This window comes from Stegostoma tigrinum, chromosome X (assembly GCF_030684315.1).
Source record: "Stegostoma tigrinum isolate sSteTig4 chromosome X, sSteTig4.hap1, whole genome shotgun sequence".
Classification (NCBI taxonomy): Eukaryota; Metazoa; Chordata; class Chondrichthyes; order Orectolobiformes; family Stegostomatidae; genus Stegostoma; species Stegostoma tigrinum.
Window position 1 is genome coordinate 17742940 of NC_081404.1, and position 12666 is coordinate 17755605.

The 12666-nt window shown below is 42.3% G+C and overlaps 1 protein-coding gene across 5 annotated transcripts in view; it reads right to left on the minus strand.

Moving 5' to 3' along the window:
- The window catches only part of LOC125448320 (arf-GAP with GTPase, ANK repeat and PH domain-containing protein 1-like), a 190109-nt gene that overhangs the window by 66988 nt on the left and 110455 nt on the right, over positions 1–12666 (minus strand). For 4 of the 5 annotated variants that reach the window (XM_048523567.2, XM_048523565.2, XM_048523564.2 and 1 more), the window contains exons 4-5: positions 9568–9653; positions 4043–4184 (exon numbers count right to left, since the gene is read on the minus strand). In XM_048523567.2, coding sequence (XP_048379524.1) covers positions 4043–4184; positions 9568–9653 — 228 coding nt within the window. Of the gene's footprint in view, positions 1–4042; positions 4185–4685; positions 4796–9567; positions 9654–12666 lie in introns of those variants that run through there. The other variant, XM_048523566.2, reaches the window with a different exon arrangement.

The following is a 12666-nucleotide window of genomic DNA, read 5'->3' on the forward strand; positions in this document are numbered from 1 at the left end:
CACCTTGTTATTAAGTTTCCTGACTTCTTATCTATTTTCACAACACTGATGGAAGCCTTGCTCCGAGTGATATCTGGAGTGCTCTTTTGGATACAATAATGGAAACAAAATGCACGCAAACAATTTAAATTCAGGTGAGGGTGACTGCAGGCTTCTGTTAATGAGCTGCATGTACAGAGCCTTGGTCAGACCTCATCAGTTTTTTACATTGCACCTCAGAAAGGGTGCATTTGGTCATGGAGGAGGCGCAGTATAGGTTTACCAGCATGATACCAGATCTGAAAGTTAAATTACGAAGAGAGGTTACATAAATGTGGTTGGTATCCGTTTGAATTTAGAAGCCTGACAGGCAATCAAATTGAGGCATTGAAAATTCTAAAAGGGTTCGATAGGGGAGAGGCATGTCAATAATTTCCTGTGATGTGGGAATCCAAAACAACTGTGCAAAACCTTAAATTTACAGTGAGGCTATGGAGCAGTAAAATCAGAAAGCACTTCTTCACACAGAGACTAGTGAAAATCTGGAACTCCCTTGAAAAAGTTAAAGATGCATTGAATCTTTCAAAGTCAAAATTGATAGATGCTGGGATGCAGAAGGGTATCCCGAGATACGGAGCAAAGAGAGGCTTGTCATGTCAAGATACAGACCAGTCACAATCTGACTGAATGGCAGAACAAGCTTAAAGGGTTGTTCCTATGATAAGCTCAATGGCCTCTCTCATCTGTGCTTGTTCTCGTCTCCCATATTGTGGATGCTAGTCCTTCAGCTAGGATTTTCAATACGAAAAAAAAGGAATACACACACTATACTGACGCTGTATGGATCACAGCTAAGTTTCAGGCCTTTTGATGTGTTGCCAAACAGTGAAATACCATTTGACACTCAACATCCTTACATCATCAAATAATTTGATGTTCATTAAAGATCATCTTTACAAGCTTCCAGCCTGCAGCTTCTCTCGAGACAATAATATCTTCCCTCATGAATTGCAAATTTTTATAAAAATTTATGAGCAGAGGACATACTTGAAGCTTAAACACCCCACACTATTCTTTGGACTTTTCTTCAGGGATTGTGTAGAGAAAAAGGGGATATAAAATAAATTGTATTCTCAAGAGTTATGAAGATAGATTCACTGCTTTGTGACAGAGGTTTATTTTAACAAGGTATTTTTTGCTTTGGCTTTTTGCCAATCACTGAGCTGGAATGTAAAGGCCTTTTGGAGATGGGGGAGGGGAGAAAAATAGGTGGAAGAGAAACAAAGAAGGAACAAAAAAAATCCATTCATGCCAACGAGAACAATACACAACAGGGGGTTATTGTTAAAATGTTCACACTGACACCATTTAACTGATATTTCCAGTTGCACTGCATGTCCAAAACACAAATTATAGAAAGCACAGCTAAAAAATATACCGGCTAAGTTGAGAAAAGCTATATTGGCAGAGATTGACATGTCACTGACAACAGTATTTCATTGACTGCAAGGTTCTTTGGGACATCCTGAGATGCAGGTGAATGGCACTATATGAATGCCCTTTACAACGCTAATCTGCCTTAAGTCAAAGCCATTTGACGGAATGTCTCATTGCCAGATCTTTCCAACCAGCACCAAGACACGGTTTGGCTGGTGGTGAGAAGGGCACTATCTGTGAGATTCTTCACGTGTGCCTGGTCTCTGTGCACCTGAACGGGGGAAGATAGAGATTGTCACACATCTCCTTCTGGAATGTGACTTTGCAAAGGGAATCTGGAGAGAGATGCAGTGGTTTTTGTCAAAGCTCATCCCGAGCAGCTCGGTGACACAGGATTCTGTGCTCTCAGCTGTTCCCTGGCATGCATACCAAGCCAAACATCAGCTACGCCTGGAGGATTATCTACTTGGTGAAAAACGCTCCTTGGTCTGCCCAAAACTCCTTGGTCTTCCAGACCAAGGAGTTCACCTCAACTGAATGTTGCAGACTGACACATTCCAAGGTCCAGGACTATGTGCTGAGGCACGTACTCATGCTTGGGGTAACTGCTGCCAAGACATAGTGGGAAAAGACCACTATCTAAGGTCTTTTGGTCAAAGAAAAATGGGGCTTTGTACAGTTATGGAGCCCTCCCAGTGCCTCAAATGTATGTAAATAGTATCTTGTGTAAATACGAAATGCTTTGGGCTTTTTGGAACTGTCAGGAGAATCAAACTCCAATGTTTGTTTGCTCTCAATATGCTAAGACTGTACAGAAATGAACTGCTTTAGTGACTGTGTATGTATATAAAGACTTTTATGAATAAAAAATATTTTTGAAATGAAAAAATACGTGCAGGCATTGGAATGGAATTTCAGAGTGGCAGGAGAGACTGTGTCGGGCAAGAGCAGGATTAGTTTCCTAAGCCACCAACACTTGTGTAGATTGGCATGTGACAAATGATCACTTAACTGGAGCATTGTATAGAGTGAAGAGTTGATGACAGAGAATAGTATCACAGGCAAACAGTCAATGCCTGGAGGACAGGGAGTAGCTAGCGGACAAAGGCCAAAACTCTTTTTTGTCAACTGCTGCATCTCTAGTTTCCTCTTGCTGAGGGACAGCATTAATGAGCCACACTAGTATATCTCAAAAGGACAGTGCATTTGGTTGAAAAAAAGAGTTTAATCTCAGGTTGCTAGTATTTTTAGATTCTGGCCGACTGTGATAAAATAAGCAAAGCTACAAGTGTGAAGAAACTCTTTACAGCTCCCTCAGCCCAGATCCCATTTCTGGGCAGATAAACACAGCTGAAACAGAGAAAGTGCTGGATATAGTGTGACCTACATTAAGAACGTAGAACAGTATAGGCCCTTCAGCCCATGATGTTGTGCCTAAATTTTACCCTAAACCTAAATTCTATTTAACCTCCACCCCTACCTTATACTACCATCCATATGCCTATCTAATAGCTGCTTAAATGCCCCTAATGAGGCTGACTCCACTACCCTCTCCAGCAATGCATTCTATGTCCCGACCACTCTCTGACTGAAGAACCTACCTCTGATGTCTCCCCAATATCTACCTCCACTCATTTATGTATGAAATTAAAAGTCACGAATCTGAATTAAACTCTTGTTCCTCTCTTTGCAGGGGCTGCCTGGCCTGCTGTGTGTTTCCAGTATTTTTTTCTTTTATTTCAGGTTTTCCAGCATCTACAGTACTTTGCTTTTGCATTATTTAGAAACTCGCTCACCACAGCAGACAACAGACCTTATTAATAAATTGGCAGTTCACTTCCTGCCCAGATTAATGGGAGGGACATGCCCGCATGCATTTCAGTGAAGAGGAAAGAGGCTCTGAGGCAGAGTTTTATGGGAAGGGATGGAAGTGGCAGGGTTATTCCACAGCAGGAGAGAGCTAAGCTTTTCCTGCGGGGCCTAGACTTCTGCAGTGCCTAGCCACAATAGAAAATGAAAATAAACTTGTTTTAAGTAGTCATTTCTGGTCCCTGATCTTTTGTTAGTCAACTTTCCCTGATGACAAAACTGCAGTGGCCTGCCAATTCAGAAAATAAAATATTAAAACGTAGTGATTGCAAGGAGGTTAGCCAGGTACACCTCATGGAATATGAGTTCCATGACTGGGGCTGTTAACTTGGTCCGATCAGGGAGCCCTAGCTAACAGATATAAATAGGAGTGTCAGACAGCCTGTTCACTCTGAGACCTGGCTCTGAGGGAGCTGGATCAGGGTCAAGGATTCTTCACATGTAAATAAAAAGGTGGCTGGGTTATGGGATACCGGCCTCTGTGGAATTATTTCTTAAAATGGCAGCCAGGACCTGATGATACCATTGACACATGCAGACCGAAATCCAATGAGGACCCCACTGGTTTTGGGAGCAGGAAAAGGCTTTGAAATGTTTGGCTTTTTGAGTAGGGAGAGCGAGTTGCAGGAAGGTTTTTTACCCCCCTAACCACTCCTCCATCAGTGAAAGAATTTCCCTCGCTACCCTCACTTCCCTACACAGCAGTCTGCACCACTGAGATATAACAGAGATGAAGCGGTGCTAATAATTTACTTACCCTGTGATCCCACCAGCATCACGGCAATCTCAGCTGTACTCCGGTAGCTTGCGAGTCTGGTGTAGTAATCGTAAATGACCTCAAAGCTCTTCTCATTTTCCAAGCTGAAGACAAAGATAACAGCATCCACCCAGGCTGAAAACTGTGAGGGAAAAAAATTGAATAATTTAAAAATACATGTTCCAGATGTGGGCATCTGTTGCCCATTGCTAATTTCCCTGGAATTGAGTGTTTTGCTACAGCCATTTCAGAGAGAAGTCAAGAGTTACCCACATTACCGTGGGCCTGCAGTTAGATGTAGATCAATTGCGTAACGATGGTAGATTTCCTTGCCTAACGGACATTAGTGAACCAGATGGGTTTTAACAACAATTGATAATGGTTTTGCATTATTGTCATTCAGCTAGTTTTTAATTCCAGATATTTACTGAGTTCAAGTTTCACCATTTGCCGTGGTGGATTAGGAGCCCATGTCTGGAGAACATTAGTCCAATGACATTGCCATTATACCATCACCTCCCTTAATCTAAGTATATTGGCCGATCTTCAAATTGAGAAATTAGCTAACTTGGAAATCAAGGGTGAAGGGGTTCGTCAAATGAGCACATTGCTACAATTCTATTAACTTTTTGGAAAGGAATACCATAGAAATATAGAATGAAAGCGTTGTCCAGTGGAATTCAAGTTGGTTGCTCCAGCTGATGAGTAAGCACCATTACGGGTGCAATGGTTTGAATGTTCTTCTCTTCAGTCGTGATTTCTGTAAAACAAAGCTAAAAGTAAAGTTTCCGTAGTCTTACCAGACTCTAGGGCTTCTCTCTCATTACGGAGAGACAACTAGTGGTGGTTTAACCTGAGGGTCACCATGCCTCAGCAAGGGGAGAGGCTGAGAAGGAGAATCCTTCATGGTAACCTCAGCTGGTGCAGTGAAATAAATGAACTAATATACAGTTCGACGTTTCCAGTTCCTTATGGGAAATCCATGGCAACCAACAGAAGCACGCTTAAGTTAAGTGAAAGTTACCATAGTCCCAGAGGACTATAATGTGCTCACTCATTAAAGAGAAGTGACTGGCGTTCAGTTTAAGTTGAGGGTCATCACGTCTCAAATGAAGGGTGAGGTTAAAAATGTGGAGCCTTCATGGAGCCCTCCGCTGATACAGGAATTGAAACTATGCTGTTGGCGTCCCTCAAATTAGCCAGCAGCCAACTAAACTAACTGACCCCCTCATTTATGTGCATGTCAGATGAAAATATACCTTGACTTAGCTACAATGCCCTGTATAATCAAATAATTTGCTTGTTGCCATTTTTAATAAGGCATTTTAGATAAGATAGTGAATGTCCACTGAACTGCAGACCCACCCCAAACCCCCAAGCCCAAGGAGGTGGGGAAAAATAAAGAGAAAGTGATAACATTTATGGGTAACTGGAAGCTATGGGTGAGAGAAAATAAACCCTCTTAATTCTACCTATGTAACATGCTTGTGACTGGAGTTGCTATAACCACACAGAAATATGTGGGCACAGTAGCCGGAACAGATTACAGAACTGGTACCTGGAGTAAGCATGGATCATTTACTTAAAAGCAGAAATAAAGGAAACCGAAGCAACAGGAGGAAAACAGTGAGTAGTTGTCCTGATCCTGCTGTTTACTAGAGAGAATTTAAGAATGTTGGTGGTACACCGGAGCTGTGAAACTGATTATTCCTGCTATTAGTGCAGATGGGGAGGTGATGGCCTATTAATCCAGAGACTCAGGTAATGTTCCGGGGACGTGCTTCAAATCCTGTCATGGCAGATGGTGGAATCTGAATTCAATAAAATATCTGGAATTACAAGTCTAATGATGACCATGAATCCATTGTCAATTGTTGGATAAATCCATCTGGTTCACTAATGTTGCATCAGAGATAGTAGGAACTGCAAATGCTGGAGAATCCGAGATAACAAGGTATAGAGCTGAGATAATGGGAACTGCAGATGCTGGAGAATTCCAAGATAACAAAATGTGAGGCTGGATGAACACAGCAGGCCAAGCAGCATCTCAGGAGCACAAAAGCTGACGTTTCGGGCCTAGACCCTTCATCAGAGAGCTCTCTGATGAAGGGTCTAGACCCGAAACGTCAGCTTTTGTGCTCCTGAGATGCTGCTTGGCCTGCTGTGTTCATCCAGCCTCACATTTTATTATCAAGGTATAGAGCTGGATGACCACAGCAGGCCAAGCAGCATCTTAGGAGCAGGAAAGCTGATGTTTCGGGCCTAGACCCTTCACTGATGTACCTGCCATCCTTACCTGGTCTGGCCTACATATGATGCCGGGCACACAGCAATGTGATTGGCTCTTAAGTACCTTCTGGGGTGGGCAATAAATGCTAGCCTAGCTAGTGATGCCCTCATCCTGCAAATGAACTAGAAAAAGATATGGGGACCTGTACCTTATAGTATTCCAACTGTGATAGGTGACAGGTAGCTTCATAACACCAGAATCAACAGCACCCATCAAAATAGGCCCAACAGCATTTGTGCTGTAATATCCCACAATAGGAATAGAGGAACAAAAGGATCAAAGGAAGATTGACTGAGCTTCAGGTGAAAATAAAAATCACAAAAGCATGCTAATGAGCTGTGTCCAGGAGGCAATTCCTATTTAACTGACTACTTCAGTCTGTTTCAATCATTTGTTTGCACCATAGCAGGTTGGCTTCAGGCTCAGGCTATCCTTGAAATTTACCAAGCAATGGAAGATCTCCACACAGTCCATAATATAATAAATCAAATTGTTGTATATAAATAATAATGAGGTGCAATAACTGATCTTTTAACTATTATGCCAAGCTATGATATTTTGTTGATTGTTCAATGGCAGAGTGCTTTTATTATGGAAAATGGACACATTATAAAAGTGCAGTATAGCCCATCAATCAGCACTATATTAATGTAACAGCTTACCATGCCCGTGGGAATTTAAAGCCAGCCAAGTTCAAACATTTAATGGCATTTAAAATTTTAATACTTCCTTTATTCAAACCACCGGAGGGAAAAAAAGATTTGAAATAGTCTACAATAAAATCTTTTCTTCCTAGAGACAAAGAAATACAGTGGGCAAGAAATTCAATATCAGGAACCTGTATTTTTACTGTTTTGAATTAGCACAGGGTCAAGGAATAAATTTTAATTCCTTTCAGTGCATGAGAAATTACTTTGGAGAACTGAGCTGCCTCCGGTCCTTGTCCTCCTGGCTCTATGAAAATGCTATGGAAATCTCTTCCCTGGGAACATACCTCACCACAATCCCCACCCCACCAAAAAAACACCTCCCAAAACATGCAGGAGCCAGAACTGGAACCAGCCAGAATCAGTCAGAATCTGACCAATAAACTGCAGTAGGACCCACTGATTTGCATTAATCAGAAAAGTTGTGACTGCCAATGAGGCATGAGACCTAATTGTCACAAAGCCTTAGGCGAATATTTCCAGTGTAAGTTTGAATTCTGCATTCCCTCCCCCAATCACTGATTTTGTGCAAGCATTTGTGAAGCTAATTCCTTTTCTAGTGTGTTTGAAAATGTTCCCTTTGACTTGATTCAATTCAATGTCTCACACACTACCCAACTTCCATCCCTACAGTGTGGAAGGAGACCATTCAACCCATCAAGTCCACTCCAACCCTCCAAACAGCATCCACCCAGACCGACCCCCACACCCTATCCCTGTATTTATGCATGGGTAACCACCCAGTCTACACATTACGGGACATTTTAGCATCGCCAATCCACCTAACCTGCACATCTTTGGCCTGTGGGAGGAAACCAGAACATCCAGAGAAAACCCACACAGACACGGGGAGAATGTGCAAACTCCACACAGACAGTTACCCAAGGGTGGAACTGCTTCCAGGTCCCTGGCGCTGTGAGGCAGCAGTGCTAACCACTGAGCCACCGTGCCATCTTCTTCCTGGGATCCAGCACAACAGGCACCAACACTGCCTGGCAATAGTACAAACTGCTGATGCTGGAGTCAGTGATAGCACAATGTGGAGCTGGAGGAACTCTGCAGGCCAGGCAGCATCAGAGGAGCAGAAAAGCTGATGTTTCGGGTCAGGACTCTTCTTTGGAAATGGAGCCCCATTCCTGAAGAAGGGTCCTGACAGGAAACGTCAGCATTCCTGCTCCTCTGATGCTGCCTGGCCTGCAGAGTTCCTCCAGTCCAACACCGCCTGGCACCTTGTTTGAATAGCCATTTCTCATGTGTGCATTTACACAGGGATTGTTGCAGACTATTCAACCACGCTGGGCATTACAGGCGAGATATGGACTCTGTCCTCCTTTTGCCATCTGCCAAATGTCAAATTTCTGGCAGAGGATAATGGATATCAGAAGACAGCCTCACTGAAACAAATCATCCTTCCCACTGCCTCCTCATTGAGAATAACCATCAATAAAAAGATCTGGTATGTTTCAAGCACTTTTCATAATACCAGAGATAGTAGGAACTGCAAATGCTGGAGTCAGAGATAACACAATGTGGAGCTGCCAGGAACGCAGCAGGCCTGGCAGCATCAGAGGAGAAGGAAAGATGACGTTTTGGGTCGGGGCCCTTTGCTACAGCCAATGATGTACTTTTTGACATTGTAGTCTCTTGAAACGTAGGCAATGCAACAGCCAAAAAATGTACAACAAACTATCACAAGCTGCAATCTGATAATGATGCAATAATCTATTTTTATGATGTTGACTGGGGGATAAATATTAGCTGGGACACTGTGGAAGATTATCCTAGTCTATTTTTTAATTCATTCATGGAATATAGGAGTTTCTGGGTCAGCCATTATTGACTGCCCATCCCTAATTGCCCTGGAGAAGGTGGTGGTAAGCCACCTTCTTGAACCATTGGAGTCCTCGTGGTGTACAGACAAGTGTAGGAACAGTGTTCTAGAATTTTGATGTAGTGACAGTGAAGGAACTCTTCTTCAAAACAGGATCTTTTACATCCACCTAAGGCTGGCAGATGGGGCCTTAGTTTACTTTCTCAGCAGCCTCCTTCAACAATACAGCGCTCCCTCAGTGCTGCACTGAAGTGTTAACCTTGATGTTTATGATCATATTCAAGTGGGACTCGAACCTGGAACCTTGTGACTCAGAGGAAAATAATGCTATCAACTGATCCACAGCCAACATTTCACAGACAGACAGCCATAGATGCCAGAACATTCTGCTTAGTTTTACATCACAGATGTTATAACACAAACTTAAATGTCTGATGATCGTTATTTGTCAGGTTTATTTTTGCAGCCTAAGTCACGGTGTCATGGTTTTGCATACAAAACAATTTACTTTTGATATGGAAACTCTCAGACAGTCTCAGAGGTGCAATGATTAAAACTTGCATGTGTAATGACTCCAGGAAACCCTACTTATTTCACAATTATGCCTTTGCTCATGAAAAGCTGATTATAGTAGGGTTAATCTCTCCCTCCTGCAGCTCAATATGCCTCAGTTCCAATAACTGTGTTAAACACGTACCTGTGCATCTGGAGGACCTCCTTCATCCCTGATCAGCAGCAAATGGCTCTGACCATTGACATTGATTTCCTTTTTGTATCGACCACCTGGCAGAGACACAGTGAATACGCTATAAATTCTCCAGACAAACAGAAATTTTTTTGAAAAGAAACCATTTTAAGTTTTCTACAAATAAGCACTTGTTCCAATTGTTTATGGTCTAAGTCCGCTGGTTGTACTCAAGAGCAGAAGTTCTGTCACTGTGTAATCTCCTATGTGTGATGCTATTCCTTGGCATGATTTTCAGCCCTCCAATGGTGTCAGCCAGTGGGTGGCACTCTCGTCATCAAGTCAAAAAACACCAGGGTAAAACAGCATGATGGTAATGTTACTGAATCAGTTGATGAGCTGCCTGAGCTAATGATCCACAGTTCAAATCCCAATAGGGCAGCAAGGGCATTTGAAGTAGGTTAAATAAATTTGGTATCAGTGACTATCAAACAACCAGATTGTCATAACAACCCATCTCGTTCACTGATGTCCTTATGGGAAGGAAATCTGCTGTCCTTACTTGCTCTGGCCTCATGATGATCCAGACCCATAGCAATGTGGCTAACTCTTAAGAGTCCCTCTAAAATGACCCAACAAGTCAATCTGTTGCACTCAAGAATGGTGGCTCACCACCACCTTCTCATGAGCAATATCTATTGGTTTTTGTAGCAGTGTCTATATTCCATGAATGAGTAATAAAAACCTTCAAGGTTTGAGCATATAATGCAGACAGACCCTCCCAAAACAATACTGTGGGAGTTTTGCAATGTCAGAGATACCATCTGCCACATGAGACATTCAACCAAGGCACTGACTGAACTCTTGAGACTGGAGAACATCCCATGACACTATTTGAAGAAGGGCAGGCAAAGTTCGCCTTTCCCAAGACAACAGTTACCTTTTAACTGTTTATCTTTGTGTAAGTGTAGTAAACATCAGAACTTTAATAACTTTAAGAATAGCAGTAACTCTGTCTGGAATAAACAGTTAAGGGGCATGGACAAATTGTTATAGAGGAATTGTAAGCAATTAACCATGACTGGAAAAAGGAGTCAAAGCGACATAAACAAAACTGTTTCAACAACTGCTTGATAACTGGATGCCTGGATAAATGATTGCCCTGCAGAAGAATTCAAGGAGTTAATCGCAGGAACATTGCATCTTCAAACAGACAGTTAATGCCAAATATGAAAAGGAACAGGGAAGCTACTTGTAATAAGAGACCAAGCTGCAGACTTGCAATATTGTGGATGAAAGAATCTAAAGGATCATCAATAATGTCACACCATAAACTTGAAGGACAGAAAACGGTATAAGAATTCAACTTCAAGATTCTTCAGTCGCAGAACTCCAGAGAAAAACACTGCATGGGGATTGAACCCTGGGCACAACCAGAGACAGATGCTGTCAGTTGGAATCATCGCTAAATTCCACCAATAATCGGGTAATAGCCAAGTTAGACTGTGACAAATAACGTGCTTACTTGAGCGGTCTTATTTTGGATGCTACATGCAATAAAGTTTAATTGTTTCAGTATCTCATTGTCTGTGAGATTTCTTAATGAGCAGCTTGTGGTAATTTACACACATCTTTATTAATTACCATAATGCAGTTGGATCAACTGGTCATTTACCACACTGCTGTCTGCAGGGTCTTGCTGTGAACAAATTGGCCACCGGTTTCTCTACATTGCATCAGTTATGATGTATTTTTAAACTTGTATAGTACTTCAAAAACATTTTTAACACATTCTGATCCTATTAAATATAATACATACATTCTATTTTCAAATGAGCGAGCAGTGAGCCACCCCACTTTTGGAGAGGGATGGAAATAGAAATTGGATGGGTATTAAGAAAGAAAAAGGATGAAAAGACTTGAGGAAAGAACAGAGAAATGGAATTCAAATAGATAGCATCAGGAGCACTGCCACAGGCGTGATGAGCCAAATGGCTTCTATATGTCATGATTCAGTGAGAAGCCAACACCCTATCTGGCAAAGTAATTTTGCTGAACCAATAATGAGAAGGTACAAAGGAGCCGTATTAATAAAGAAGTTAAATTCCAGCAGTGGGTTTTCCCAAGACGTGACTGTGTCAATTTGTGTTCAAGCTGTTTGATTAAGTATGTAGCGGTAACCCTATGAGGCAAACAGAAACTCTGATTTCTCAGCAGCCTGATTTGTAGGTTATTACAAATGGTGGGAGCTTCCCCATGTGTATCAGGCACCTGGTAAAAGCAAAACTTATCCGGATCAGTTTTTATTTGTAAATGTCTCCCTCATCTCTTTCAGGAGTTAACTCTTCCTTGAGTACAGTTCTACAGGCTCCAACACCCTCTTGTGACTTTGCTCAAGTGGCTACCCTTTACATGTGAATTTGGATTGTGCAGCATGAAACAGTTTTTGCTCATGGGAACATCAAATGTGCATGGCTGTTCCTGCCCTCATCTAAATATTTTGACTCACCTCTGGAGCAGGGGGACTTGGAGCTAGCCCTTCTGGCTCAGAGGTAGGGAACTAGTCCTCATCTAGATATTTTCTAATCAATCATGTACAGAGAAACTATTACACAGCTTTGGAGTAGGTGGAACGTGAAGCTAGGTCTCCTAGCTCAGAGGTCGGGACTCTACCGATACACCACATGAGCCCCACCCTGACAAGAATTAGGATTATTGTCTAATAACCCACTCAGTGATGTTATTACACACCTCTGCAGCAGGTGGGACTTGAATTTGGGCCTCTAAGCTCAGAGATACAGACGATACGACTGCATTAAAGGAGGCCCTTCTATCCTCATCTAGATACTTCTTTCCTGATCAACCCATTCAGAAATGTTATGACACACCTCTGGAGCAGATGGGACACAAGCCTAGGTCATCTTCCCCAAAGGTAGGGACACTATCACTGCGCCACAAGAGCCCACTTTCTAACTGCAGTTACAGCTGAGATCTTTGACTAATTGTTGCCCCTTCTATTAACACTAACTGTACTGCATCAGCCAAGGGCCAGCAAACACAGCACAAACCAATTCAAACCCTTCCTGGTATAGCTCAGAACAACACAAAGTG